The following is a 26,161-nucleotide window of genomic DNA, read 5'->3' on the forward strand; positions in this document are numbered from 1 at the left end:
CCACCCCTTCACCTCCCTTGACAGAAGAATTTGGAAGAAGCTCCACGAAGAGAATGTCATGGATTTTCCCTCAACCAACCGCACACTCCCTCTCACAGGTTTTTCTGCTGGAGGCAGGGGTAATGCAGATTGTCTTTGAATATTTGGATACTATGATCTGATGAGAGGAATATGGAAGGCCCAGCCACAGACTTCAGTTGTTCACAGCGGAGTGAAGGAGACGATAGTGTTTTGGGTGCTCTCCCTGGCTGACTTCATTTTGAAAGGCTACTTCAGACAGTATGGCTCTTCTAAAGCCAATCAGACAAGAATAAACTTTCCACCTGTTCACTGTGTTCTCTGACATCATTCTCATGCACCCAGTTGCCAAAGTTGTTGGTCTTTACAGAGTATGTGACTCTAGCCCTGGGAAACAGGGGAAATAGTTGACAGCAGCATAATGCCTAAACTAGTGATAGCCGCCAAAGCAGAAGTTCCCTTTGAATTGGGAGCAGCCTCTAAGGCAGGGGTGGCCAACCTGAGCCCAAGAAAGAGCCAGAATTTACCAATGTGCATTGCCAAAGAGCCACAGGAACATGTCAGCAGCCTCCCCGTCAGCTCCCCTCTGCCTCCAGTGTCTCCCACGTGCTAGCAGCACCGCCGATTACCACCTAACCCTCCATCCCTGCGACTCCCACCCACTGCGATCAGCTTTTTTGTGATGTGCAGGAGGCTCGGGGTGGGGAGAGGAGGAGCCAGGTCATGGCAGAGTCAGGGGAACGGGTAGGGGCCTTGGGGGAAGGAGTGAAGTAGGGCCGGGACCTGGGGCAGAGCCAGGGGTTGAACAGTGAGCACCCTGTAGCACATTGGAAAGTTGGCACCTGTAGCTTCAACCCCGGAGTCTATGCAAGAAGCTGCATATTAACCTCTGAAGAGCACATGTGGCTCCGGAGCTACAGGTTGGCCACCCCTGATCTAAGGCTATGTAACAAGAAGCATCAGCAGAGCCTGTTTGCTTTTGAATTGAGCATATAGTGTTAGGAAAACAATTGCTACCCAGAATTTACCACATGGTAACCTATCGTTTCAGCTCTTGCTATGTATTTCTACCTGAACTTTCTTCCTTAAATAGAAATATTTTAAAGACATCCTGGGTGAAATTCTATGTCATATGTTATGCAGGTCAGACTAGAGGATCAAAGTGGTCCTTTCTGGCCGTGAAATCTATGGATCTTTTGTAGTTCATTATAAAGCCTTCAGATAAATACAACAGTTGCCAGCTTTGACTGCTTTTTTCATTTTTTCAGAAAATTGAATCGTATTATTACTTACTATATATTATTTATTGAGCTCTGGCAGTAATCTCGATACTATGTAGGACATAAAAGAAGACAGTCCTTTGCCTAAGCTGCTTGCTATCTAAGGCCCTGATCATGCTTTGCTCATGGACAGACTCCTGTGCGTGGACAGACATTTGTGCCTGCAAAGACCTCCACTGATTTTGGTGAAGTTGGAGTTTAATTGCAGTGGAGTTTGAAAAAGGAGAGCACAAAATGTAGCTGGTTTGTGGATTGTTCTCATTGGGAAGCTTCAAGCAACTTTGTTCATCCAAGCTACAATCAAAGTAATAGCTGATGAAAATAATCTATTTTATTGATTTCCTCACTGGTAATTTTATTGCCTTTTTGTTTGCTTTTGGAGCTATTTCTTGCTACACACTGAAACAAATCTGTGACCTTTTTTCAGCATAAACCTTTCATGAGTCTATTTAGAAAATGTCGCTGTATTTGTATTGAAAGTTTGAGTTTGTGTAGCTATTTTTATTTCATTATAACAATGTCTAGTGACTAAAAACCAGCATAGCTAAATGATCTGTCAGCGTTTGTGTTATATAATCATAAAACTTCACTGTGAGACCATAATAATCTAGGGGCTGATTGTTCCCCTGAGGTCATCTGATGATGGCTATCATCCTTTGCTCATGAAGGAACCATACATGCTGCTCTGAATCCCTTTGAAGAGCCTTCAGCAAGGAGAAGGATGGGCCAGTAGCTGAAATGGGAGGGCCACGATAGAGCTGGGAGGGGAGAGTCTTAATGCATCATTCCCTCTAGTTCATTCAGACTTCTCCATGGATAAGCCCTCAGAGCAAATGTGGAGGCACACAGTCTCCAAATGAATGACTCGGATTCTGGTAGCGGGAATCCACTTTCTTCTTTGGTGGGGCTGGGGATGTAGTTCTGTACCTTGATGTTGGGTTGGGGGATGTATTTCCCACACTACATGCATAGAGCTTGTATCCCAGGTGTTATGAATTTTTTACCCATAGGATAAAGGGTTGTTATTAGAACATGTTAGCTAGCATAGCTAATAGATTCTAAAATTCTAGCATACAAGAAGTTGTATTTAGCAGCTCACACTAAAGTAAAATGTGGCTCATCTGTATTAGAGTTTTAGAAACTGTTAGTTACAATGTGCTAGCTAACATGTTCTATTAAAAAAACTGTTTATCCTAGTCCACACAAACCCAAAGTGAGTGTTTTGTATACAGGCTACCTGGAAAGATTATTTTTTTACCTTTTTTTCCCCCTCTGAAATATCAGGAATGTTGTCTTGTTTTCCCCATTTTTGTTGGTGTACTTCTTTCATGACTCGGAAACATATCCTGGGAGTTTTCTCAGCTGTTATTAGAGCTGACCAAGAACAAGTACAATTATTTACAACAGTCTTGATGAAAAATTTGTCCTCTTTTTAAGAAAATTTTGACCAAATTTTCTTGTTGAAATGTTAACATTCATTAGAATTTCTAATTGAGTCAAAAATAATTTTGAAAAGAATCTAAAATCAGAATATTTTTATCAGCTCAACCTTTTGAAAGACTAGGTATGTTAAATAATTAACAATAGTCATTTTTATACCAGGGTTTTTACTTAACTAAGTGAAAAAAAAACATTTTCCATCTCAATTAATCATGTTTTCCTTCCACACTTGTAATGTCATAATACCATTAATTCCCCAGTTTAACATAGAATCGTCAGTGGACTCCAGCAGGGAAAAATAAATTTCTGTGAGGAACTGGAAAAACGCTGAACTTTAGGCAATTTTTAATGGGTATGATTCTACAAGGTGCTTGAGTTCTGTGGCCCGATCAAGCAAAGCACTTAGTGTGTGATGAACGTCAAGCATTAGAGCAAGCATCTTGAAGGTTTGATCCTTATGTTTTCATAAAAAAAAACAAAAATGGAAAGAACTAATCTATTTCCTCTTTTCCCATCCTCTCTTTTGCAGAGTTTCAGACTTCTTCATTTTCCATTTTTTGTGAGTTTCACCTATTACATTTTCAAAGCTGTTCGTGGTGATTTAGCTGTGCCATTCCCATGAAGGTTAATGTGAGGTCACATGTCTAAATATTTACATACTTTGAAAATGTAGGGGGTAAGCTTTAGGTACTATGCAACAGTAAAATTTGTCCAAGCACTTAATTTTGTTCAAGACTGCACTAGTGTCACTTTAATTGCCATTTAAATGCATTCTTTATTACAGCATTTTCATTCATAGTATTTAGGCTCTAAGTAGTTCTGTTGTTGCAGTGCAGTGAAACTGTGTATTCTCTGACTTTCCCACTCAAGAAAAGAAGCTTTATATTCTGTGATTGTTTAAGTATAAGTCAGCAAAACATTTGAGAGTATTGCTCTATAACTATTGGATTTCTTTGCTCCTAGAGAAGTTAAATAAATGATCTGGCATCTTGCTATAATGTTTGAATCTTAAATGTATCAGAAGGAACCTCTTATATTGAAGAGGATCTGTAGGAAGTAGGAATTTTCATTTAATTAAAAAAAAAACCCTCTATAGTATTATTTAAATGTTCAAAAATTTGTGCAAACAGCATTATGTGAACATCTGAGGGAAGACATTAGGAAGGCTTTGGACAACAAGGGTTTATGAGGTTTGGGAGGTGAATATCAAGTCAGAGAGATTCTTGACAGGCAACAGCAAACATTCTGCTAGTGATGGTATGCAGTCACAGGACAGCCCTATTTAGATATGTCATTCTCACTATTGCTGATGCACCATTAAAAGTCTTGTGTTTACTCTGGCTAAACCATACAACATAATTCTTTGATTGAAACATACATAATCTTTAGACACTATTGCAGTTAAAAAAAACATTTGCAAGATGAAATAAACATCTTTTTCAGCTAGACATTTATCATTGTATAGCAGTTAGATAAATGAAATACTACAGTCTGGGATCCTTATAAAACACTATATATTAGGTGCCATAGAAGGCATAACAGATGCCATCTCTGACTATAAAAGTAATTTACACTGTCTAACTTAGTCATGACTGGAACACGCACATGAATTACTGGAAAAGGGGATCTGGGATTATAAAGTCTCCCTTTGCTGCTGGATTTTTTCCCAGCCCCCTTTTGCACTGAACTGTGCCTTTGAGAGTTATTATAGGATGATCTGCTTCCACTTACCTAAACTTTGCAAATAGACTGACTCTAAAACTACCAGTGCTTAATGTTATGATCTATTGAGTCAAGTCTATGTTGTAAAAGAGTGAAACTTTTTCTTTTAAAAACTTCTGTTTATAACTATATTTACTGCCCATGTGATTACAAATCTTATATGTCCTGTGCCAAATTGTCATGTGTTTGCAGCAGGATAATACAGAAGGGGTCTCACAAATCTTAATATAATCATTACACCATGTTGTTTTCATCCTCCCAGTCTGCTGTTCATTTTCATTGTGAAAAATCATTATAGATCAGTGACAGGAGGTCTGGATTTGAGGCTGACGGTTGTAATTACTCCCACTGAGGCACTGTCAATAGGATTAAAATAAAGATTCTGGACCTGTCCATCCTAGGTGAGGTCAGCAACACTAGCAGTGTGAGTACTCTTTCTGCAAGCTGTGCTTTCAGTTCTGAATTATAGAACCATAGATATTAATATGATACAAATATTTGAAAGCTCCAGTGTAGAAAGGCCAGCCTTTTTCTGCATTAACTAAAGTGTCCATCTGTAATAAATAATCTAGCAATATCCATCCCAGTCCTGAGTATATATGTATGTTAATTTTAAAATGTATTAGAACCCCAGAGAGTTACAATTACAGAACAATCCATTTTATGTTTTACAATTAATAAGCTCCTTGCAGCTGCATAACTTCAGCCAAGAAACATCTGCACAAACTCCTAGCATATACATAATTTCTACAAGAAGAGTTTAGCTGAATTACCCTTAATGTTTACTGGCGTAGAAAGTGGTCTTGTGATTTGGTTTGCGTTATCTGGAGAACGGATGTTTATGTTCAGTATGTCCACATCAAAACAAAACAAAAATTCTAGCCACTGTCTAGGGAAAAATAATAATAACTGAACAGAGAAAAACGAAAAGGTAAATGGGAATCCCTATTGATCGAATCAATTTTTATTCAAAATGCACGGGAGGAGAGGATTAAGGGTGAAAAACCTGGCCCCATTGAAGTCAATAGGAGTCTTGCCATTGACTTCAGTGGGGCCAGGATTTCTCCCCACATTCATAAGTAAATTGCTTGCAGTTTAACCCTCATCTCACCAAGGTCCGCTTTTTTGTCACCATTGGATTATTAACTACTTAGAGTAGAGGCTACTGTTTTATTATCACTACTTTAATCTGCACTATGTATAAAACTATGCTATTTGTACCATTATAATTTGCATATGGTGGCAGGGTCAATTAAACATGACATATCAAGAATTAATGAATGAGCTCTGTTATTCTGATAACATAGTGTATATTTATTTGTTTTCTTACACTGATTATTCCAATATTATATATTGGTGACAAACAGTAATTAAAGTTCCAATCACCACATGCAACATATTAAGTTTTGTTATTTTTCATGCAGACTGAGAAGTTATGATAAAAAAATCATGTTCAGTCAAGCATCCACCATGCCAAAAATGATAGAAAGAGTGGTTGCATGCCCTTTGATTCTCTAATCTAACTGCTCTCCCTAATTTCTCCACATTTCTTCATAACAATAATTCTCCTGAATGAATGTATCATTAACGTCAGTCCTCTTTGCCATCGTTCCTCTTATTATCTGAACAAGATGTATTGCTGATCTATCTTTCTTTCCCATATTCTCCCAATTTAAATTCAAACCCAGCTATAAAAAACACCTCTAGCTTTTCACAGCTTTTACACTGAAAAGTTTTTAAAGTTGCATCAAGAAATGTATATTACTTAAGTTAACATCTTCTTTGTCCTCTTTGTCTCCCACAAATGGGACTCCAAAATACCATATACTGCTTTCCACATCTGCTCTGGGGCTGGAGCACCCATGGGAAAAAATTAGAGGGTGCGGAGATCCACTGGCACCAAGTTCCCCCTATGCCTCTCACGCACTGGTGACCCTGCGCTTACCAACTTCTCCTCCTCCCTCCAGCACTTCTGGAGCGCTGCGAACAGCTGATTCACAGCGTTCAAACTCTGGGAGTGAGGGGCAGGAGCAGGGATGGGGCGCACTTGGGGGAGGAGGCAGGGAAGAGGCGTGGTGGGTGTGGAGCAGTGGCAGGAAGAGGCAGGGTGAGGACTTGGGGGAAGGGGTGGAGTGGGGACGGGGCCTAGAGCGGAGGGGGTGGGGTCGAGAACCCCCCCCCCCGCAAGATGAGGAGTCGGCGCCTAAGCATGATTTTTAGTTAGCCGGATGTCCATTTATCATGGGTGGGCCCAAGTTTCCCGTGGTCAGGCAAAGTCTCACCAGTCCTGTCTCTGAGTGTTCTGTGCTGTATTTACCTCAAATTTACCCATAAATATGTCTTCTAAGAGACCAGCAAGCAGTGGCAGTGTTGGTAATGCTGCTAAACGTGTCAATATCAATACAGCAAAAGGTGGAATTGTTGCAGAAATTGGAAAAGGGCACATTGGTGCATGCTTTGTGTGAGTTTAACAATGTAGGGTCATCTACAGTATATGATTTGAAGAATCAAAGAATCAAATCCTTACGTTTTTTGCCTAAAGTGACAGTAAAAAAAAGTATGAGTATTCATAAGACATTGAAAGAGGGGAAAAGCAGCGATTTTGATAGTGCGCTGATACATTGGTTCAAGCTTTGTAGGAACGAAGGTGTTAGAATTTCAGGTGAGATGGTGATGGCACAAGCAAAAATATTCCACAAAGAACTTAACCTGCAGCATGAGTGTGACTATTCGCAAGAATGGCTTCAGAAATTTCAAAACAGGCATGGCATTAGTCTACATTGCGTGTGCAGTGAAAAAAGAAGTGCAGATACGGAAGCTGCCGCTAAGTATGTTGATAAATTTGCACAATTAGTTGCAAATGAGAAGTTATCCCCAGAGCAGGTATACCATGCCGATGAAACTGCTCTCTATTGGTGTTGTATGCCTACAAAAATGTTGGCTAGTGATGCAGAGGAGCCACCATCTGGTATGAAGGAGTCAAAGGACAGGGTAACTGTCCTTGGTTGTAGTAAAGCATCAGGAACTCACAAATGTAAGCTCATGCTTATTGGGAAAAGTGTGAACCCAAGGGCATTCAAAGGGGTGAAAATATTCCCAGTGATCTACTATGCCAACAAAAAGAAATGGATAACAACTAATCTATGTCTCGAGTGGTTTGAGAAATATTTTGTACCGGAGGCAAGAGCCCGTTTCACCTCGGTAGGTCTGGATCCGAAGTGCAAAATTGTACTAATTCTCGACAATTGCTCTGCCCATCCTAAAGCAGAACTGCTTGTCAAAAATAACATGGTGGGACTGTATTTACCCCCAAACTGTATCTCAGATTCAGCCTTGTGATCAAGGTATCTTATGATCCCTGAAGTATATGTACAGGTCCAAGTTTATGCACCAATTGCTAGTAAAGCTTAAGGGTAGGAAGAGTTTGACAACATTTAGGAAAGAATTTAACCTCAAGGATATGATTTGGACACTAGCTAGAGCCTGGAAAAGACTAACTCCATTTATTCTGAAGAATGGATGGCACAAATTGTTGCCAGCCCTAAAGTTTGAGGACAGTTCTGATGTCAATGACGAGTCCGAGTTCACTGGATTTGAAGTGTCTGAAAACCAGAAAATTGTTAGTGAGTTAATGGAGTATGCCAGTGGTATGTCCCACCCTGTAATACTGGAACTGGCCAAGATTTTGGGAGAGGAAAATTTACTAGACTGGATGGAAGTTGACACAGATGCACCAATTGCTAATCAAATGATGGATGAAGAAATTGTGCAAATGGTACAGCAGGGAAAAAAACAAAGATAACGAAAAAGCCAGTGATGGTGATGAAGATGGTGACGAATATGTCACAGAAAAAATTTCTATTGATAAATGCATTCAGTTGGTAACAAATTTAATAGAAGGACTGGAGCAAAGACGTTTCATTTTTGAGCAAGCGATCATGTCTCTCTACATGATACGAGAAAAACTCATTAAAGAAAAAACAAAATACATGAGACAAGCCCAGCTGGAAGATTGGTTAAAGGTAGAGAAGAGGAATGTGGAGCAGCACTCTACAGTCAGAAGTCCTGTTGCCTCCACTTCATCTACTCCGGATAGACCTACAGCAGAGACCGCAGATGTAACTTGAGTTAGCAGTTATTGTCACATCACTTTGGAAGGAATCATTTTAGATGAGTAAATTATAGATTTGCCTGTATTATTATCTATTTATTTTTCATATTATTTTATGTTTTTATGCTTTATCTACTTATTTCCTTGTGCCAATACAGTAAAATTGGGTAACAACACTAACACTTTGTTATGAAGTGAGCCATAAGCCTTGGCTAGGCGGCCTTGCAAGTGTTGTTCAGTTTATTCACCTCGGTGGCGAGATAAAAATAATAAGAGACCCATAGGCACGGGAAGTAGGGGTGCCAGGGGTGCTGCATCACCTCCAGGCTTTGCACCCAGTGGGGCCCTCCGCCAGGGGGCCCCGCTGCCGCCTGGGGTCCCAGCTGCCGGTCCCCCCGCCTGGGGGCTCCAATGCCAGCCCCAGGGTCCCAGCCGCCGGTCCCTCTGCTGTTGCCCATGGTCCCAGCCGCTGGCTGCGGGGGCTCTGCTGCTGCCCAGGGTCCTGGCCACTGGGCTCCGCTCCTGGCCCTGGCCCGGGCCTCCACAGCTTCCCCCAGCTGTGGTCCCAGCCCGGGGCAGTGAGGTGCTCGGAGAGGGATAAGGCTGAGACCACAGCTGGGGGCAGCTGCGGAGTCCTGCGGCTGATAGCTGGGATCCCGGGCAGTAGCAGAGGGGCTGGCGGCTGGGACCTGGGGCCAGCAGCCGGGACCCTGGGTGGCAGCAGAGCGGCTGGTGGTTGGGATCCCGGACGAGGGGCTGGCGGCTGGTACCTGGGCCGGCATCGGAACTTCCAGTCGGGGGGCTGGTGGCCAGGACCCCAGGTGGCAGCGGGGACCACAGGCAGGGGGCCACGCTGAGTGCAAAGCCTGGGGGTGTTGCAGCAGCCGCCGCATCCCTACTTCCTACACCTATGGAGACCCACTGGCACTCTGCATTGACCTCCTGTGGTTTGGAAAATTCTCTGTTCGGCACTGGTCAGGTCTCGAGGGTGCCGGACTAGAGAGCTTCAACCCTTCAATTCCCAGTACAGCCATATGTGTACTAGGAAATACCCAGAGTTACTGCAATATGGTACATTGGACAGGGCCTCTGGAGACATCAGTTCTGTTCCCAGCTCTGATGTACTGTTTGACCTTGGGCAATTTGCATTCATTTTGTGTGCCTTTGTTTCCCCCCTTTCAGGCTTTTTTCTATTATTTCTCTTCAGGACACAGCTTGTCTTTTCCTACATATTTGTACAGTGCCCAGCACAATGGGGTTGTGAGCTTATGTGGGGCCTCTAGGTGCTAATGTGGCATGAACAATAATTACTTTGTTTTGCTCATCATGTACCACGTGCCACATTTAAATGTGACTCCTGTTATTTTTTCAAACACAGCAAATTGTCATTTTCTCATTTAGGACCACCACATATGCAAAATCTGAAATTTTAAAACAAAGCTACTTGCTACCTGGGCAAAGTATCAAAATATTGAGAGATACAGGATCAAAAGCAAACTGGGAGTTAAATTGAAATCACCACCTCAGCCTTAGCTACAGAGTAGCTGTTACAAAAGGATAATACTATACATACAGGTCTACGGATAGCATTCTCGGCTCTCTCTGAGCTGTGGCGCAAACGTAGTATCTTTTCTTTGGCAAATGGTTATTTACAATTAATGAGAGACACAGTTTGGGTGAGGCAATATCTCTTATTGGACCAACTTTTGTTGCTGAAAAAGATAAATTTTCCAGCTCCACAGACCTTTCAAATACCATCTAGAGATGTTAGTCATTTTTTCTCCATTAGATCAAAATATATATTTTAATGATTTATAATTTAAAAAAATTAAATTTTGACAATTCAGGGAAATTGAGCCAAGAGGAAAAACAATCAATAGAAAATGTCCTGTCTTAGTTTAACAGAACAGAAACCATCTCAGATTTAAAAATAAAATAAAATTTAGAAAGGAAAAAATAGCAATAAGCTAATTTGTTTCTTTAATTCCACCAGAAAAAGAGGAGCATTGCCCTTTTTAATATAATGTACGGTACCTTGAATATATCCCTTTTTAAATTTCTTAAAACCTTTTTGTGTGTGATATTGGTAACAATTTGCTATTAGACTTTGTGGTAGAATCAGTTGAAAGCACCTTTTTAAGGCTGTTAAGGAATGCATTGCAGGAATAATGTTGCTCTATATTTATGGGGTGCTTAATTTGAAGGAATAGTAATTAAATGCTATCATATGGGCCTCTTATTAGAACTAAAGATGATGGAGATAGTAGTATGATACAATGAGTGTCTGATCCTGCTGCCTCTGGTATGCACTGCACAAGAATAAAGAGCATTCACTTAGACTAGTAGCAGACATTCAAATCCTTTGAACTATAATAAGAAATGCACACTTACTTTAAATAACAAGTGACTGAGCATATACATGTCTAGATGAAGCCATCAGGAAAAAAGTGTAAAGAGGTTTTCTGTTTGTTTTGTTGTTTTGTCTGAAATCTCTATTTTCTTTTGGGATCTTTGCTTTGTAATGTTCCCTGCTGAGAGGGACAGACTGGATTCACAGTAGGCATCTGTCCCTTTCAAGTTGCTCTTTGCTCTGCAGAGGGCTGCATGCTGGAAGATGCAGTGTGTTTGTCCAGTGCTTTCCTCATCTTCTGAGGAACTTGACTAGCTAAGACAAAACAGGAAACTTATTATTTGGTCAGGTGGCTGGATCTTAATTGAGTGTGCTGGAATAATAGACGTAAGTTTAATTCATTAATATTTATTTATAGTTCATGTTTACAAAACAGTTTAGCATCAGTGCTCTTCACTCTTGTCCTGGAAATCTTGGAATAATCTTGAAAGAGGATGAAAAAGACTAATTCTGCATTAAATCTGAACTCCTAGCATTATCTGAAAACTCAATGTGTCAAGTTTATCCAAATGTTTGTTCCAAAACGCTCTGATGAATGCATACTAAGGCATTCTTGTTAGATGTTTGTTTTTTAGTGGTGCTATATTTGGCATGTTACCCTGCAGGGATACAATCAATAAAAGAGAACATATATTTTCCAAACATAGGGCTAAATCTCTTCTGAGGTAAATTAATGCAACTTCATTGAAGTGAAGCAGATAATTTGGCTTAGAACCCCTACTTTTTAAACAGAACAAACTCCAAAATGTCATTATGATTATTGTCTTTTTGACCTGCTTTTTCTTTAGAAAATTGAAAAAATCAGAGGTAAATCTTCAGAGAATTTTTCATTTGTTTCATCTGTAGTGAACTAAATCAAGAGTGGATTTTATCAGTCCAAGTGAGGAAAATTTGACCTGTATAATTTATATCAGAGTTGCATAGTGCTCATATACATTACGAGGAATAGTATGGCTACTACACTACAATGCACCTGATCTAAAGCCCACTGAAGTTCATCTGACTCTTTTTTCATTGATTCTAATGGGTTGTGAATGAGGCCCAGTGTTTTTAGACTGTGCATATCACTGTGGTATCTGATCTCCAAAACTACATGCAAATATTTAAAATATCAGTACCTATGAGACAGCCTCACCAATCAAATGTGAATGTTACCAGAGCAAATGCTTTTTCTGTGGATTTATAAGGACTATTTAACTAGCTTTTCCCAGTGAAGATTTTAACACCTGATATTAACCTTCACCCACAATAAATTTTTCACACACATAAGCAGTGGCTTAGAGGTTAAATTGCCTGTGTTGTGGTTGCCTGATTTATTGGAGAACAGAACTTGAATGAAGCAGTGCAATTGAAAGAGCCTGAGTTTCATTAGAAGCTTCTAGAGGAATTCTGTACTCTTGCGTGTTTTCTGTTGACAATGGTTGCTATATTAGCAAGTGTGCCCCTGTAACCTTCTTCACTTAAGGTGAAATGGGGTCATAATCTGTTTACCATTGGTGGCATTTCCCTTTGTTCAGTACGATGCAGCCATCCTCCATTTGGAACATTCCATCAGGTTTGGGAACAAGGAGGATTACTTAGAAAATAATCTGTGTAATAACCTGTGCAGGTTGATTTTCAGCCCAGTAGTTAACTGAAGTAAAGGTTAAAAAAATATCCATTAATCACATTCAGGTAGGTTTTTAAATGTTTTTGCTCTATAAACAAGAAAACGCATTGTGATTTGTTTAATAGAAAATAAACGCTGGTGATTGAAAATGTGCTTAAAAATCACAGTTTAATAGCTGGTACAATAAGCAAGCAAGCAAACAAATATTGCAACTTCACAGTGGGCTAGGTTGTCCATAGCCCTTTAGTGGGTGCACAGGGGTGGGAGTGGGGATCCAGTGAGCCATTCCCCCCTCCTTATACCCCTGGCACAATTGTCCAGGACAGACAAAGACTGCACATGAGGGGGAATGCTCCTTCCTAGTGCTTCCTGAGTTACTCGCCCAGATAGAGTGGAAGCGGAGTGAAGGGAAAGCCAGAAGGACCAGGCTCCATTTCTTACTGGCCTTAGGTGCTGGTTGGGCACCCTGGTGAAAGCAGACTGCTTAATCCAGAATGAGGGGGGATTTGATAGCTGCTTTCAATTACCTGAAAGAGGGTTCCAAAGAGGATGGATCTAGATTGTTCTCAGTGGTACCAGATGACAGAACAAGAAGTAATGGTCTCAAGTTGCAGCGGGGGAGGTTTAGGTTGGATATTAGGAAAAACTTTTTCACTAGGAGGGTGATGAAGCACAATGGAGTGGTTGTGGTGGAATCTCCTTCCTTAGAGGTTTTTAAGGTCAGGCTTGACAAAGCCCTGGCTGGGATGATTTAGTTGGGGATTGGTCCTGCTTTGAGCAGGGGGTTGGATTAGATGACCTCCTGAGGTCCCTTCCAACCTTGATATTCTATGATTCTGTGATCCAAAAGAATGGGGTAGCATGCACACTTTCTCTGTGTACTCTGGGAACTCTCCATATAATTGAGATGGAGATGAAAGCAAGGCAGATGCACATGCAAATGTATATCTGAGTTTTTCTTCTTCTCCCTTAGCATGTGGCCGAGGATTCTACAAATCATCTTCGCAAGATCTACAGTGCTCTCGCTGTCCTACTCACAGTTTCTCTGACAAGGAAGGATCTTCCCGGTGTGATTGTGATGATAGCTATTATAGAGCGCCTTCTGATCCACCATATGTTGCGTGCACAAGTGAGTCAGTCATGAATTTAATAGTGAAGGACGTTGCTTAACCAACTGGGTACAGCCATTTGTAGTTTGTTCTCACTAGTACTTACTATTGGCCTTCAGTATGTTTGCAAAGTAATAAATGAAACTGATAAATGAAATTGAACTGCATTGGGAAAATGTACACTGAATATAGAATCAACATAAATATAATTTCATGTTTGCCCGATGTAACCTTGGGAAAGAGAAGTTACTGGGTAAATACATAACTAGACATAATAGAAAGAATGCAAGCATGGTTTTCCTACAGTCTTAAAATTGTCACAGACTGTATGCCTAATATGATACTACACAAAAATGAATTGAATGCAAAATGAAAAGTAACCTGTGTGGATTTGGACTTTGATTGAAATGTAATGGGATCTAGCTTACCATTCCATCTGCAAATAGACTAACCTACACAGATTGGTGGTTCAAGTAATGAAAGTCTCCAAAATCCAAAGCTGTACCCAAATACTGCTGTAAATCAATCAGAGCTGATTAAGGAATGCCTAAATGCATTCTGTGCTGTTTGCTTAAAAGGGGAAAAAATCCCCATACTAAAAATGTTGTAAGAGTAAACTTTTGAGGTGTGTTAACTGATCCTTTTAATTGCACAGAAGAAAAACGGCTAAAGTCAGTTGCAGTAAATACACAGACAATTGTTATCCTGATTCCTTAATGGAAAATAAATAAAGCTTCTTGCCAAGTGAGGTCAAGGAGGTTTTTATGTAGTTTGTAGTAAATGTAATGAAATGTTTATGTGAAGAAAAATGCTTCGTCTAGTTTGAGCCTCAGTAATTAAAACACTAGGTAAATGTCCCTTACCGATTTCATGTATTTACATTGTCCTTTTTGTGTGTGTTACAAAGGACCTCCATCTGCACCACAGAACCTCATCTTCAATATCAACCAGACTACCGTGAGTTTGGAATGGAGTCCTCCTGCCGACAATGGGGGAAGAAATGATGTGACCTACCGAATTTTGTGCAAAAGGTGCAGCTGGGAGCAGGGTGAATGTGTTCCCTGTGGGAGTAACATTGGATATATGCCCCAGCAAACTGGATTAGTAGATAACTACGTCACTGTCCTGGACCTGCTGGCTCATGCTAATTACACTTTTGAAGTGGAAGCTGTAAATGGGGTATCTGACTTGAGCCGTTCCCAGAGGCTCTTTGCAGCTGTCAGTATTACCACTGGTCAAGCAGGTAAGTTTTCATGACTCACTGTGAGAGCAAGAGAGACTGTGAACCTGGAAAGTGCGGGTGCAGTTTTTCAGGTTTATGTTTGATGGATTCTATCTCATGAATCTTTTCATTTTGCCACCTAATTAGCATATGTTTATACTATATCATGATAACCTGCTACTTTTTCTTGGCATGATAATTGCTTTTGGCAAATAGCATTTTACAGAATGTATTTATCTTCATCCTTTTATATAGGTTCTCTTGGGTCTGTACAAAAATTCTCTCTTCTACTTACTACAGTATTGGTGCTACAAAGGAGCTGAAGAAAAAATACAGTCTGAAGGTTCTTCTGCATAGGCTCCCTTTCTGAGTATTTTAAACCTCTATTATCTTCCTGGGTGCCTGGAAGATGACTTGGGTATCTGACACTGTTTTCATCATTCATGTCTTCCCTCAGGATTACACTTCCAATTTATTTAATTTGTCCAGATATTTGATGATGAAATTAAGTGAGAATGTGACAATTATTCTTTGTCCCTTATATTTATCATAATCTGACAGGTGAAATATCAGGGAAAATAAAATCAAACTAGCATATCGCCCATGGGGGGAAAATGTATCCATTTTCTATATGTGGAATAAAAAAACCCCTAGAAAATCTCGTATCAGGATAGTGAAATGGTAAATTGCTTGTTGATAAAAAATCGTCTTCTGACTCTACTGTATTTTGCTTTGTGGCATGATCTTGGGACAGTGTAGTAACCCAGATAGGAAACTAACCATCTGAGGTTTAAGCAGAAGTCTTAACCCATGCAGCAATTATATTTGCTGGGTTTCTGAAGGAATTCTAAGTTGCAAATAGGAAATGAATGTGTACAGACTGGTTTCAGAAATAATGCTAAGTAATGTTTTAAAGTATTTCTCATAATTTATATGTCTTTTTAGCACTTTTTATTGATCATCATAATCTGATTTTTTTAAATGCAGATATTTACTCTTTTCTGTGGAAGCATTCACTATACCAGTGCATTTAATCATAGTCTACCCACTTTGGTCTCCATAGTGAATTGAAGGGCTGTGTGGGGGTCTGTGGAGATAACTAAGAAAAACAGCCTTGAAAATGTAAAATGATTACTATCTTTTCAATGAAAAGGGGCTAAACATTTATCTAATTCTGAGATTGTCTGTGACATTTCTAAGTTCTGTGGATCACAGTCCTCAAATTTAGGATTTGTCAGGGTAGTTCAAGTATCTCCACATTGATCTGCCAATATACCTCAGTTCTTGCCTATAGGAAATCTCTGTTTCCATGTTCATTCAGCCTTTGGTCTTTGTGTTGGGATTATGAATGTAGACTAATAACTGTCCAAAAGTTATCCCATTTTGGCACCCTACTTTGCTGCCTTTAAATCGCTTGGTTATGGTTTTTGAAGCTGCCACCAATTTATTTAAATGGCTGTCTCATTTCAAGCAAACAGACGGACGGTGTTCAGGACAGCATATACATCTATTCTGAACTATCCTATGGTGAAGAGAATTAGAGTCCTCTGGTATTTAGTTGGCGAAATTGACTTCCATTATATGTACCTTAGTGATCCAGTAGCACACCAAATATGTATGAGGAAGTGTGGTCCAGTGGCTGAATTCATAGCTAAGGAGGTGGGAAAAGACCTATTCGGTCATCTGTTCTATCTGTCTGCCAATATAGGATTCCTAGTACATTTTCTAGTATTTTCATAGTCATGGATTTATAGATTTTAAGGCCAGAGGGGACCATTATGATGATCTAGTCTGATATCCTGTGTAACACAGGCTATAGAATTACTCCAAGTGATTCCTGCATCGAGCCCATAACTTCTACAATAAATGCTGTAGCTCATCCAGAAAGACATCCGATCTTAATTTTAAAGCGTGTAAGTGGCGGAAAATCCACCATGTTTCTAGGTAAATGTTGTAAGAGTGCAGAAGTCGAGAGACCTGGATTCTGTTTTTAGCATGCTTGCTCTCTATGGCTTGTTGTGTGATCTTGAGCAGGTCACTTAAGCCAAGATTTTCAAGTGTCCACTAATTTTGAAATTATGGCACAAAGCCTGATTTCAGTTGAGGTTCTGGATGCTCATCACTTCTGAAAATCAGGAGCTAGATATCTCTGGTTTGGCTATCAAATAGTGACACAGCATGGATCCGGTTTTGAAAGTTTGTCTTCAAACTCTGCGCTGCAATTGCCCCATCTGTAAAATGGAAACAGTACATGCCCAACTTTTCAAAAGCACTTTGAGATCTTCTGATGAAAAGTGCTAAATAAATGTAAAGTATTTTTTCTGTCTCAACTACAGAAATCCTTTTAAAGAAAAGACTAGCTTCCTTTTTATATTTTTCAAGAACAATTATAGTCACACAAAAGGAATGTTCTCATTTACATTATTTTGTAGCAAAAGGTTTTGCTGCATAATGCTGATTTCTTTGGTTAAGTATGTGTGGGGGAAATATTTTATATGGAACAGATTGATGACTATAATTGAAAATGGAGAGACTGGTTACACAAAGGACAGTGTAATGCATCTGTGCTCCTATTTTATTTTTACCATGGAGAGAAGAAAAATGTTAGATTTATTTATAGCCAAGTAAACTAGAATTCATGCAGCTCTCATTTGTGACTGGGACTCTTCTATACTACTTCCAAAAAATGATTCTTTTTGTATGCCTGTATTGGTTTTTGTTTGTGTAAATGTGTGTATGACTAAACCCTTTGCACTCTCTATTGTGTTGTCACGTTAGGTGGCTATATGTAATAACTGGGCATACCACATGCATGGAATCTTGCAGTGAGATTTGCCCTTTTTGTGTTTTGTTTCAATGAATGGATCCCTGGGGCTATCTTCCCAAATTCAAATAATTGTGTAATGATAACTTGAAATCATTTATAAAGGAATGAGGTTACAGAATACCTTCTGCTCATTAATCTGCTTTTATTCTCCCACGTATAACGGAACCCTAATGGGACAAAGAGATCATGTCAGGGAAGGGGATGCCAAGTTGAGTAATACGAGGGGGCTAGATGTTTAAGATCAAATTATTTGTTTTTGTGAAATAAATATGGGTGGAGGAGGTAGGTAAGTGGATAAACTGCATTCCAGCATCACCATGCTCACAATATGTGTGTGTGATGCACAGCTATTGGATCTTGTGTTTAAAAACTGTGTGGTGTTATAGGCTGTATCCAGAGCCATGCAGCCTATTTTACAAAAAACACAAAAGAACAAAGTCAGAAGTGGATACAAAAAGTATGTGAACCCAAAGGTGTGACCTAGCAATTTCCAAAGAACATGAATCTAAATTGAGGTTTACTGGTATGAAATGTGCAAAATAAACTCTGATCCTGCAAGCTGATCTATGCAGACCCCAGCGGCCACCAGTCTTGTAGGAGTGGGACATACTCCTGTATAAGCCCCAGACACAGTGGATGAGTGCATTGGCGAGGGAGGCAAAGGAGTGGTGCACTACCCACCTTGTGGGGGCCTGTAAGAAAGTTGTTCATGGAGGGTGAAATTCACCTATGTTTTTGCTAGGGGTCACACAGGCTTATGCCCTATTTAAGACTCCATTAAATCCTCAAAATGGGGCTTAAATGTATTGGTATGAACTATGTATTGGTAATTTGCTTATAGCCCTCAATTTCTTTTGTAAAATACACGAATAATTTTTTTTGTATGTAAATGTATGCCAGTTAACTAGAATTGATACTGATAGTGAATACTGGACCAAAATTTAATCACCTGATTCCTGCAGACAATCCCACTGAAGCTCATACAACCCTGTTTTCATTGTTGAAATGCTGTTTGGATCCAAGAGCAGACTTGCATGCAACAGCGTGGTGCCACTGAGAGCTTTGTGAGTGCACTTGGGAATGCATTTGTTCAGATGTAAGTTACAGTAGGGTTGGTGAACTTTTGTCTTGCACCATCCTCTTAGTCCCTTTATGACTTCCTGGACCACAGTTGGTCTTGCGTTAGTGAGAAATTCACCTTTTCGCATCCGTGGAATAACTTCTTTCTGATTGATCACAACTCCCCCCCCCCCTCCCCCCGCCTTCCAGATTTTCTACTCTCCCCACCTACCACCCGAGACTACAAGGAGTTAGACTCCTTTTGTGATAACTTGGTATTTATCAGGTGTGCAACTTAGATTACTTTAGCACTTAGGCCCCAATATTTACATCACTGATAATTCTATCCCATATAATTGGAGTTGTCATTTAAGGGAGTTATATATTTAAGCAGTCATCACATTTTTTACCAATGTGTATTATTACCAGTGTTTTTAAAACTACCTTATTCTGTATTCTTTCTTACCCAATAAACACTGATGGATCACTCTGTATTTTCAGGAATGTCAGGAATGACCTGCTGAGTGCTTGCTATGTCTCAACAAGTGAAAGTCACCCAGTAGTTTTGTTCCAAACCCATTCCACATTGCCAGCCCAAAACATTTAAAAATCCACAAGTTAAGCCCCCTCCCCTAAAAAAAGATTAACTTGAAACTCATGAGATTTTTAAAAATAACAAACTCAGGCTCTTTTTATTTGCTTTTTAATTTTTGTGCTTTCAGGATTGATGTTTTCAAGCTTTTCTCTGCAATCATTAGGGCTAGAACTTCCCTCCTTCCCTCCCTGCCTCCTCCCCCCACCCCCTTTTAAATGAAAGCTGAGATTCTGATTCCAAGAGCTGGGGCTTTAAGAAAAACAAAAAATATCATGACTCACAATACAATTATGAGACTTGCCTATTTGATATAAGATAACAAGAAATGAACAAATGGATAAAACAATTAAACTGGGTCTAAAATATCCCTATTGTAAGGTTGTGTGACATGAACTGTTTCTAGCATTCTTAGGTACTTCTGCAGTCACTCTCATTATGGGTATCTAAGCCTCTGCATTCTCCTTCACCGCCTACTCCAGCTCCCCGTCCTCTTCTCTCCTTGCTTCTCCTGACACTTTCCAGGATTGTTGCTCACACCTTTTCCCCTCTCTTTCCACCATCCATCCTGTCCCGTCCCCTTCAACCTTTCTTCTGCTCACTTTGGAATGCCTGCTCCAGGTCTAACTATCTCGCCACTATCCACATCCTTTTTTTGTCCTCCTCCTCATTCTCACTGAAGTCTGACTCTCCTCCTTCAAGAATGAGCCGTCTCACAGCAGAGGCAGCGAGCAAGAAAAGGTGCACCAGAAGAGCTATTGGTTTCTTGCTCTCCCACTCCAGTCTGCTCTGTGACTCCTTTTCTGCCTTCCTCTTTGCTTGGTTATGTACTGCAAATGGCTTCATGTATTCAGTTCTTAACACATTCATCCCTCAATTTCCCATCCACACCTCCTGTGACTTCAGCTCTCACCCGGATGTCCTGTCTGACATTTCAGCTTCCAACTTGTTGGACCTTACTTCTTCATGTATCTTTTAAGCCTGTATTAGTTCTCCCACAATTAAAATGGCCACTCCCTGGACTTTTTCTTCATGCCGTGCTACTCCCTTTCTACATCCGTTCCCAGTTCCTCTTCTCTGACCACACTCTGATCTCTCTCACTATTGTGCAGTAATCGCCAACCACTTAGCCTTCCATGCTTTAATCCATCAACATCCCTAAATTCTCTGCCACCTTTTATCCACTCTTTCCCTCCCTCTGCACTGTGGATTGCTTGGTCAGCTTTGTTCTGTCTTCCACTGTTGATTCCTTTGTCCCTCTCTCTCACCACAAACTCCAGCCCTAGCCCGCACTTCACATCCCCTTCCTCAGCTCTGGTTATATGCCTCTGAACACCTCTGGAGGAAATACAGAACTATTTCTGAACTAAAATTCAGACTTTCTCCCCTATACATTTATTTTTTCCCCTTTTTTAACACTATTTCTCCTCTCTCATTGTGCTCAGAGGTTTCAGTCCCCACCACATCTAATGTCTTTCAACATCTTCCTCAAGCCTTTGTCCTCCGCAGCACTGTAAGCCCAGATTTTCCTAACTTCTAGAGGTGCTCACATTTTTCCAAATTTTAAGTTTTTTGACAAAATGTTTTGTCAAAAAAATTTCAACTGAAGAACAGCTAAATATTTTTTTCAAAAAAAATTTCCAGCTGCAGAACTGGTGGAAATTTTTCAATAATCAATTTTTTTTGACTTGTTTCAAAAATTTAACAAGCACAAATTGTGTGGGTTTCTTTGAATTTAACTGGATCATCAACCCGATCTACTAACTATTTTAAGGAGAAAACTGACAAAACCCAGCATGTCCTTTCTCCACCCCTTCCCATTCCTCCTTTCCGAGATATTAAGCTTTGGAATGGAACCAATTCACACACACATTAGTGTGCAGCTGTGTTCCCCAATCCCTCACATGCTTAAAGTTCAGGATGTACATAAGTGTTTGCAGGATCGGGTCCATTATCACTAAAAATATGAACTTTTTTTTTAATAAAGCCCCAGATTGTGTTCAGGGTAACATTCATAAATCAGTTCTGTTGAAGCTGTAGAGATCAGAAGGGTCCACGTACTGATGGTTATATTTTGGGCTACCACTGTGTTTGGTTTTTGTAGTGAGAGTTAGAAAACCACTGCTACTTCTGTTTATTAAAATAATGTCCAAGGTGTATCTTAATGTCTTTTGTTTATTTTGCATTTTCTTCAACCTTGCATAGACCCGTCTAAGCCAAAGGATGGGCAGGATAGTTCTTTATGAACTTTGTACAGTCTGTGGCTTCACTTGAGTACAAGTAATACTGTAAAAAAATTATTGGCCCATTGAAGTTATTTTTCTCACAATTGCTATTATGCCTTTTCTGTACATTTTTAAAATTTTAAGAAATAGATCAGGTTATTTCCACTGAAATAAATACAGATTCATCTAAATCTTTTTGTCAGATTAATATTACAGGTATTTGACAAGCGGTTGTAGCTGGTTTTATGCCTGAATGAAGCTTATGGAGAAAGACAATAAGAATTCTTCTGTCTGAAATAGAGACCACCAGATCTGAGGGAGGAGTTTATTCATTGACTGATTATGTCAGTCAATGTAGCATTTTAGTGGAAGATTCACAAGTTTAAAGAGATACTTAAAAATTCTAGCTAGGGCATTATTATAGAATCAGCCCTAAATATTATATTAAGAGTTTTAAACCATCTGAAGCATAGTAATCAACCCACTGAGACTTCAGTCACAGTAAACTAGAATCATCAAAATATGTGATTTCAGGCTGTTTTGATAGGTTAATAATCAAAAAAGTCTGAAAGAGCAAAGATTATATTCTTGAAAACTTGCTGCAGAACATGGGATTTAAATTTGTTTTACTATTTAGGTAGATATTCCTAACTAAGAGGTAGGAAAGAAACACACGGGGCAGATGCTAGTTATGCTAGGGTCTGGTCCTGCACCATTGAACGAAGTTCTGTCATTTGCTTCAGTGAGAGGCGGGTCTGAGCTTTAATGCACTGGCTAGATACTATAATGTTGGGTAAGATATAAGGAATAGAATAGAACAGAAAGCTCTCACTTTATATCACATCTTACTTCTTATTGCTAACTACAGCTGTTTAAAGTTTTCTAAACTTGAGTATTTTTTGTCAAAATTCGATATTTTGATGAAATATTGGCTTTTTTTTTTTGCAATTTTTTTGTTCAAAAATGTTTCCCACATTTTGACCAGCAGTACACCTGACAGTTTTCAAGAGTAGGGTGCCACAGTCATTTAAAAGAATACAACAAGTATTTGTAGCACAGCATATATGAAATTTATATTATTAAAATTAATAATAATATTGGGCTACTCTAACCAATTTATGGGAAGTAGGAGATTGGCTTATACATTTGCAGCTGAATTCTATGTTGCCAGCTACACAATCAAAAAGCAATGTGAAGTAGAAATAATCAGGCCTGGCAGTGTGACTGTGAAATGTTCAGTCTCGTGCACTGAAGCTACTTTTCACTTACTTTGTGCCTTCATTCCTCCTACCTCCCCAAATTTGTTAACTAATGTCATAAAATGGTGTATAGGACACACAGAAGCAGCAGGTGCCAAAGAATATTGGCTTGCTGATGGACTGTGCAATGCTAATACTAAGCAGTGATTTCATGCTGAAAAATGGCTTTGTCCTCAACCTTGACTTACGTGACTTTAACTGTTGGGCAGTCAGATTTCCCATGTCTCAAACTTTTGCTTTGTCTTTTTACTACGTTGTCTTCTCTTATTGTGGGTGGAAGATGACTCTGTATGGAGAAATTATGGGATGGGTGAATTGGCTGGCCAAGAGAGGGTAAGTAGGCTATCTGAAGATATGTTTTTATGGGCTTGTCTACACTTACCAGGGGATCGACAAGAGGGGATCGATGCATCAGCAGTCAATTTAGTGGGTCTAGTGAAGACCCGCTAAATCGACTGCAGATCACTCTCCCATCAACTCCTGTACTTCATCTGAACGAAAAGCACAAGGGGAGTCGATGGGAGTGTGTCTCCTGTCGACATAGCATAGTGTGGACCCCGTGGTAAGTAGATCTAACTTGTCAACTTCAGCTACGTTATTCATGTAGTTGAAGTTGCGTAACTTAGATCATTCTCCCCCCCGTAGTGTAGACAAGGCCAATGAGTCTTTGTAAGGGAGTGTGACAGGGTCGGTTGCTCACCGCTGTGGCGTCTCCTCCTGGTCGTCTCGGGGAATTAGTTTGCGCCAGTAGAGCGCCCTCTTTGGGTGGCATCCCGCCTGTCGTCTCGCCTTTGTGGGGTGCACGGACTTGCGTTGCTCCCGACGTCGGCATCCTCTTCTAGAGCACTGTCCTCCGACAGTGTCCCTTTGTCCATTCACACCCCTTTCGGGGGGGGGGGGGGAGTAAACAACAGCCCCACACCTTCGAGTCCGATCCTCACAGTCCAGGACCTGGCGTGGTTCTGGCCGGCCGCTCCCTGCGGCCTGTGGCTGTGCGTAGGGCAGCACAGCAAACAAAGGGGGGGAAGAAGGAGGGGGGGACTCAGGCCCGCCCACTACTCTGAGTCCCGGTCCAGAGGCCCTCGGGCAACAGTCTTGCTGTCTTCCTTCTCCTTCCTCCTCTGACTATCCCTCTGGACCGCTTCCCCAACAGCCCTTCGCTACGCTAGGCCTCCTCCTCCCAGGCCTGCCGCCTAGCAGGCTATGGAGTAGGGCCTTCTCCCACTCTCTCAGGCTGGCCTGCACTGCGCTGTCCATGGTGCTGGCCTCCCAGCTCTGGAGACAGACCTTCCCCTCTGAAGGCCTGGGACAGACTGACTGCTCCTGCTCTGGGCAGTCTTTTATATGGCTAAGCCGGGCCCTGATTGGCTGGCTCCAATCTGCCTTCTGATTGGCTCTCTGTAAGCCCTTCCCTGATTGGCTATGCATCTGCGCAGGCGCCTAGGCCTGCTGCAGCCCACCCTCTCTGGGCGTGGGGCAATCGCCCCACCACACACCCTCCCCCTTAAGAACCTTCCCGGGGGGGGGGGGGGCGGTATCCTAATCGGCCTAATGGTCAAGAGCTCGGAACTTAGCCTTCGTCCCACAGTGGCTCGGCTTACCGGCTCAAAGTCTAGGAACTTAGCCCTTGTCACTGGGCCCTATGGCCTACTGGCCCCAAGGTCCTGGAAATTAGTCTTTGCCACCGGGCAACCCGGCTTATCCACCGTCTCAGCGGGGGGGTCCCACCGAAACACGCTGAGGCTTACTGGGTCCAACGTACCAGTCCGTCGATTCCCTTAAACTGCCTCCTATCCGTTCAGCGGCTGGAGTGCCCCACGGGTCTCCTGATTCTCCACGGGTCTCGTGGTCCACCGCCTCTGTCGGTCCCTCCCACAGTGAGGCTCCCTCTCGACCTGGAGAAGTCACCGTCCTCGGCGGTTCCAGGAGTGCGGGCTGGTCCTCTACCGGGGCTTCTCGCATGGGTTCTTCTCCCACGGCCGCCTGCCTATGCTGAGGTATGCTCCCTCCTCTCGCACTCTCTGTGCATTTGGGACACACCCCGTACGAGCGTGACGGATCCCCTGCCGTCAGGGCTAACTGTCTAGGGCCTCAGCAGTTGGATTGGGGCTTGGCTGCCCCCTCGCAAACCACCCCCTGAGCTAAGGATCCCCCTCCTTGGTCCGTTTTTTCGCCCGCCTCCCCTAGCCTGGAGAAAAAATCGGCGTTAGTATGGGCCTTACCCGGGCGGTGGAGCACCTGGAAGTCGTAAGGCTGGAGGGCGAGGTACCACCGCATAATTCTAGCGTTCGTGTCTTTCATGCTGTGGATCCATCGCAAAGGGGCGTGATCTGTGATTAATTTAAAACTATTCCCTAGCAGGTAGTAACGTAGGGCATCGATAGCCCACCGTACCGCCAGGGCCTCTTTCTCTATCATTGAGAAATGTCTTTCCCGGGGGAACAGCTTCCGACTTAGATACAGTATGGGATGTTCCTCCCCGTCTACTTCCTGGGAGAGTACTGCACCCAGGCCGACTTCTGAAGCGTCTGTTTGTAGTATAAACTCTTTCGCGAAGTCGGGGTGTCGTAGTACTGGTTCTTGAGTGAGCCGTTCCTTGAGTGTGTTAAAGGCTCGCTCGCATTGTGTAGTCCACTGTACCTGTCGGGGTTGGGAGTTCTTCGTTAGGTCTGACAAGGGGGCGGCTATAGATGCGAAGTCTGGCACAAAGCGACGATAGTACCCAGCTAGTCCTAAAAACTGACGTACTTGTTTCTTCGTCGTGGGGGTGGGTACGTCCTTGAGGGCTTGTACCTTGCTAATCAGGGGTGTTAGTTTCCCCCCTCCTACCGTGTATCCCAGGTAGGTCACTTCTTCTTGGCCTAAGTGACATTTCGCCGGGTTAGCTGTTAGGCCGGCCGCTCTGAGGGCTTGTAACACTGCCGCCAGGTGTTGTAAATGTCTCTCCCAGTCGAGGCTGTAAACCACAATATCATCTATGTACGCTGCCGCGTATTGGTCGTGGGGTTGGAGGACCTTGTTCATCAAGCGTTGAAACGTGGCCACCGCTCCGTGTAACCCGAACGGCATGGTTACGAACTGGAAGAGGCCGAAAGGCATGGGGAAGGCCGTCTTCGCCCGGGAGTTTGGCGTCAGTGGGATCTGCCAATATCCTTTAGTTAAATCTAAGGTTGACAGATACCTGGCTCCCCCGAGGCGCTCTAACAGTTCATCCACTCTCGGCATTGGATAGGCATAAAAACGGGAGATAGCGTTGACCTTCCTGTAATCGATGCAAA

The 26,161-nt window shown here is 41.7% G+C and overlaps 1 protein-coding gene across 3 annotated transcripts in view; it reads left to right on the top strand.

Annotated features, from left to right (window-relative positions):
- EPHA7 (EPH receptor A7) overlaps positions 1 to 26,161 on the top strand; it is a 181,685-nt gene that overhangs the window by 53,863 nt on the left and 101,661 nt on the right. For all 3 annotated transcript variants that reach the window (XM_054022928.1, XM_054022929.1, XM_054022930.1), the window contains 2 exons: positions 13,564 to 13,719; positions 14,607 to 14,942. In XM_054022928.1, coding sequence (XP_053878903.1) covers positions 13,564 to 13,719; positions 14,607 to 14,942 — 492 coding nt within the window. The remainder of the gene's footprint in view (positions 1 to 13,563; positions 13,720 to 14,606; positions 14,943 to 26,161) is intronic.

Source organism: Malaclemys terrapin, chromosome 3 (assembly GCF_027887155.1).
Source record: "Malaclemys terrapin pileata isolate rMalTer1 chromosome 3, rMalTer1.hap1, whole genome shotgun sequence".
Lineage (NCBI taxonomy): Eukaryota > Metazoa > Chordata > Testudines > Emydidae > Malaclemys > Malaclemys terrapin.